The sequence below is a fragment of the Rutidosis leptorrhynchoides genome, chromosome 3 (genome assembly GCF_046630445.1).
Source record: "Rutidosis leptorrhynchoides isolate AG116_Rl617_1_P2 chromosome 3, CSIRO_AGI_Rlap_v1, whole genome shotgun sequence".
In the NCBI taxonomy this organism is placed as follows: Eukaryota; Viridiplantae; Streptophyta; class Magnoliopsida; order Asterales; family Asteraceae; genus Rutidosis; species Rutidosis leptorrhynchoides.
The window spans coordinates 8,519,259-8,524,607 of NC_092335.1; the positions used below are offsets into that span (position 1 = coordinate 8,519,259).

At 32.6% G+C, this 5,349-nt stretch overlaps 1 protein-coding gene across 1 annotated transcript; it reads right to left on the reverse strand.

Moving 5' to 3' along the window:
• Positions 1-2,052: 2,052 nt before the first annotated feature.
• On the reverse strand, positions 2,053-3,155 carry LOC139895700 (ethylene-responsive transcription factor 5-like). The gene has a single exon (XM_071878242.1). The coding sequence runs from the start codon at positions 3,057-3,059 to the stop codon at positions 2,340-2,342; it is 720 nt and encodes a 239-aa protein (XP_071734343.1). The 5' UTR covers positions 3,060-3,155; the 3' UTR covers positions 2,053-2,339.
• Positions 3,156-5,349: the final 2,194 nt, after the last annotated feature.

The following is a 5,349-nucleotide window of genomic DNA, read 5'->3' on the forward strand; positions in this document are numbered from 1 at the left end:
CAAGTTTGATTGCTTAACATGTTGGAAACACTTAATCATGTAAATAACAATTTCATTTAATATATATATATATATATATATATATATATATATATATATATATATATATATATATATATATATATATATATATATAACATGGAAAAGTTCGGGTTACTACAGCATTCATGGCTATTTATAGCAAAAATATCACAAGTTTAGGTAATACAATAATATTACTTTTGTGTATCAATAATTGACTATCCATTTATATATATATATTTATATATTATAACAATTTCTTAATTATAGCCTTAGGGATTATGTTTAAAAAAAATTTAATTTTAATATGAAAGGTGACTCACACCTTTAATGTTGTGGCTAAGCTCGAGTAGACTTGACCTATAATTTACGGAGTAATTCTTTAATTGTATAGTACTTTTATGAATTTCGCTAACGACGACCTTTAAGGTTATCAGTAATATGCATTAAGTATTGTTATGTTATGGTTGTCAATCAGTTTTTATTTGGCGGTTATCAAGATGTAAATATTCTAAAACGTGTTCTAGACAATTTTAAAAGTTGTCGTTTGTAAAATTCTATTTTTATTTTATGCGTAAATAATCATTTTAAAAGTGAAATTAATATTATAAGGAATTTTTTTTTTTTTTACATATAGCCTTTACGGCCATCCTTTATAACAAGGATTTAAGGTTGATTGAGCCAATGAGGTGGTTACATCGTTTACCGTGTTCAGTACATCTATAAATTTGGGTGTTATATTTCCACACTCATTTTTTATACATCTAACACAATTATAAGTAACTGACCAAAATACCCTTCATGTTATAATTCTTTAGTACTCATACTTGATCCGTATTATTTTATTTATTCTTTTTTAATCTCCTCCATAACTCTTTACACTTCTTCCCACCTACCTGGTCTTCTTTCACTTCTCATCTCAAAAAATCATTCCTCATATATAAACAATTTTAATCCCACCTGATTGTATTCAAATTCCTTCTATTTGAATAAAAAGCTAATAATATTTAAACATATCTAAAGCATTAATGGCTTCAGTTAAATGGGTTTGACTTTATTTTGCCAAAGATTGAACATCAGAACATTGACTAATGTTTTTAGGTTAAGTAAATCCAATTCAAATGAGATCGGGTTTTTGATTGACAACAAAACGAAAACGCAGTCAATTTTTTATTTTTTTTTAATAATAATAAAGATCATTAAATTAATGATGAAATTGTGATTGAAAAATCTAGAATGTTTAGATTTGAAACATTTTTACTGTAATCGATATATCAATTGACATGAGTAATTAAAGTTGGCTTGGAATGGATGGGAATTAGGGCAGAGGTAGATAGGCAGGAAGAAAACTCAGTTGAAAGAATTCAAAGGGAACAGTAAACAAAATAATTTATATTTAGTCTATAAGGGCAATTTAGGAAGTTACACCAAATAATGTTGGATTTATCAAAATGGAGTGGGGAAATATCACTACCCTATAAATTTAGGACATGCATTATGTAGTTCTATATTTGTTAACTACTCAATGTATCTATCGAAATGCATCCGCAGGGGCGGATTTGAGCATGTTCTAAGTGTGCTATAGAACAGGGCTCATAATCCGAAGGGGTCCAAGAAAAACTCAACATATATTATATTTAGTGATCCACCGCAAGTCTATTAATTGTTTGATATTAAGTTTTTTGCAACCGCGATTTTGAAAGATGGTAGTACTCATGATATTATTAGTTTTATAGAACTTATTATTATATATATGAAAAATTTTATGATACAAAAGGCCCAATTTGTATTTGCTGAACAGGGCCCATATTTTTTACGGGACGGCCCTGTGCATCTTGTATAATCAAAAGATTTTGATTAGATAATTTCTTAACATAAATACACTTTTTTTTTGTATAATCAAAAGATTCTGTTTAACACTTTGATATAATGTTTTTTTAATATGATATGATATTGATTTAGTAATGTTAAAATAGACATTGTTACTTTAAATGTCAAGATACTACTGTATTATTTCTAAAGTTCAAAAACTTGCGAAACAAACTTAGAATGAAAGAGAAATAAAAGAAAATAACAAATTGTACATTGCTTCTCTACTTCTATACGTACAAAACTAATACACCTCACTATCTTAAATTCTTTTACTTGTAACTTTCTTTATGTAGTACTCCATATATATTTTTATTTTTGATTTAAGATAGGGGTGTGGTGACGTAGTCCTTGTGGATATATTACTAAACGGCAGATGAGTAATGGACTAACGGGTAAATCATCTTCGTTTTCTTTACCATTTTTAGTAAACGCCGTTAAATCAGGCTTCATATGACCATACAACCTGGGGCAAATCCATACGGAGATAACGGAGGCACTTCAAATATCCCTTCTCCGTTACCCTCACCCTCTACGCAACCCCAAACCGCCGTCCAACTAGACGGTGTTAACGGAGTATCACTCACCTCCGTTTCAGTTTTCATTTTTTTCATACTTTCTTTTTTTCCCACGTCAGCATCTTTTAAAATCCGTTTGCGACCGTTACTCTTTACCTCCGGCAGTTCGGTTAAATTCCCAATTTGTAGCGGGAAATTTAATATAGCTTTGCTACCGCGTAATTTAAACGCCGCCCTATCGTACGCTTTCGCGGCGTCAATCGCCGTATCAAACGTGCCTAACCAAACCCTAGTTCCTTTTTTATTCGGATCTCGTATCTCCGCCGCAAATTTTCCCCACGGTCGTTGTCTCACTCCTCTATAACGTCGTTTCTCAACAGTATCCGGCGCCGGTGAGTTCTCGATTGCCGGTGACGGGATTGATAGGCTAAGCGACGGTTTTCGTTCATTGAAAGTGGTATGAATATTATTCCGTGTGTTGTAGAATTCGAATTGGTCATCGGAAATTAGTGATGCAGAAGAGGAGGAACAAGGAGATGAAGTTTGGGGGAAATGAGTGAATTCGGAATAAGTTTGAAGGAATGATTGATCGTCGATTAAAAGGTGTTGGCGAATGAGATCTAAAGCTGATGATTCATCAGGTGACGCCATTAATTAATATTAATATTAATATAAATAGTTGAGCTCAAGTGAAGTGCGATATATGATGAATTGAAGTTGAAATTGTTGGTTGAGTGGAAAATGTGGAGTGAAGAGAGTCATATATATATAGTAATATAGAATGGATAGAGTATGAGGTAGTGATGATAATATTTAATAAAGAAAATGAGTTAAGATAAAGACAGAGGGTGGTTCCACGACGGTGAGAGGAAACATCGATCAACTTCTGACCATGACCAAAATTTTAAACTAATTTTAATTTAATTTTCTTGGAGCTTCGTAGATTTACATAAATGGTCCCTCAACTAGTCAAGTTTTTGTTTCAAGATATAATATTAATTAATTCGGCTCTATTGAGTCGACATCAATCGTCGATTTATTGGCGACTTGACTGACTTTTAGAGCCTAAATTAAATTCCAGGCAGGATTTAAAATCCATGGAAATTTGATTCTACTATTTTCATGGCGTCTATTATTATTTTTATTTTAGTTTTTTATTTTTTTCTTTAAAAAAACTTTTCCTACTTAAAGGCCGGAGGTCCTCTCGGAAGCAATCTCTTTATCCGTCGAATAAAGAGAGGGATGACTTTCTCTACTCTTGAGAGTGTTACACTCTGGGTGGAGAAATGACTTGTCTTTATTCTCGGATAGAGGAAGGATTGTCTATATATCACCTCTCCCATACACCACTCATGTGGTATTGGTTTTTATTGTTGTTGTTGTTGTTGTTGTTGTTGTTGTTGTTGTTGTTATATATAATATTAATTAATTCACATTAAAGATGTTATAACAAAAAAGATGGTGATATATACAACATTCAAATTGATATATCTACCATCATAATGCATCAAATACTTCACTGTACAAATATGTGATGCACTGTGATGTTGAATATATCAATTTTAATGTTGGATGTATCAAGAATTTAAAATATACCACCGGAGTATTGCTTGAGTGGTTTTCAAGCCTTAGTAGGAGAACTCGTGATTAGTTGCCAAGCAACTCGGGTTCAATTCCGATCAGGGGAGGTTTTCTCCAAAAAAAAATTTCCGCGATTAGTTTCCAAGCAACCCGAAATCCGCGATTAGTTGTCAGGCAACCCGGGTCAATCCTAGAAGTTTCTACCTAGCATGTGTGGGTCGCAAATGAGAGTATTCGATGCGAAAATTTTCCGTTAAAAAAAAGAACGTAAAAATGTACCAAAAAACGTAAATTACTTTCAAAATAAAACTCTTACTACACTATATACTACTCCGTATATACTAAAATATAAATATAAAAATATATTACACCATATAGTAAAGTGTAAAAAATCAATTGTAAACGACGCCTTCAGTTGACGTCATCATTATTTTTTTCTTTAATAATTTTTTTATCCCGCCGCAGCGCACAAACATATTTAACTCATTCAAACCAACACTCAAACAATAATCCAATCGATAAAGACCGAATACTGAATCCGTAATAAGTGCATAGTTAGGAACAAATATAGAAGACATATATTGACGAAAAAGCATGAAACTTTCATTACTAAGAACTTCACCGCAAAGTTGAAGACCAAACGGAAGCAACACATACAAAGAACTGAGAACGAGGCCGGAAAAAGATAACAAAAAAACTAACCGATTTGATGTGAAGACCAAACTACCAACAACCGAACAAACATAGCACATTAACCAAACCTAAAAAATACACAAAAAGATACAAGCCAAGCAAAACAAACATAAACACAAACACCGATCATGCTTATCATAGAACGAAATATAACACTGGTCGAAACTAAAACACCAACCAAAAACTCAAATGCCATCATTTTAGAAGTTGAGTTCCGCGCCGTGAACATTGCGACCTTTAGTCTTTTTGGGCCTCGGCACCAGTTTGGAGAGGAAGGCTTTAGCTTCTACCCGCTTAACTTTGAAATTTCATCAGCAAATTGAAAAACCTCCTAGATATTTTCTTGATAAGGGCTGACTACCCCTTATGCTTGTTTCTTTGAATTGAAAGAACCAATGTGGCACGATCCCTATGATTCACAATCTTGAACATCACCTCTAAGTCCATTAGCATAATATTTGATGTCATAGTTTTTTTTTTTTTTTTTAAAGGCAAAGAAGAAAACTTTTATTGATGAACATTAGAATGTACACAACTCGAAGAATACATATTAACACCAACTCGACAGGTGCCACCACAGCTCAAAAGCGACCAGTATGCCAAGACAATCAGACCTAACTTGAACAAAACAAGCTGGAAGACTAACCAGAAAACAATGTTGAGGATT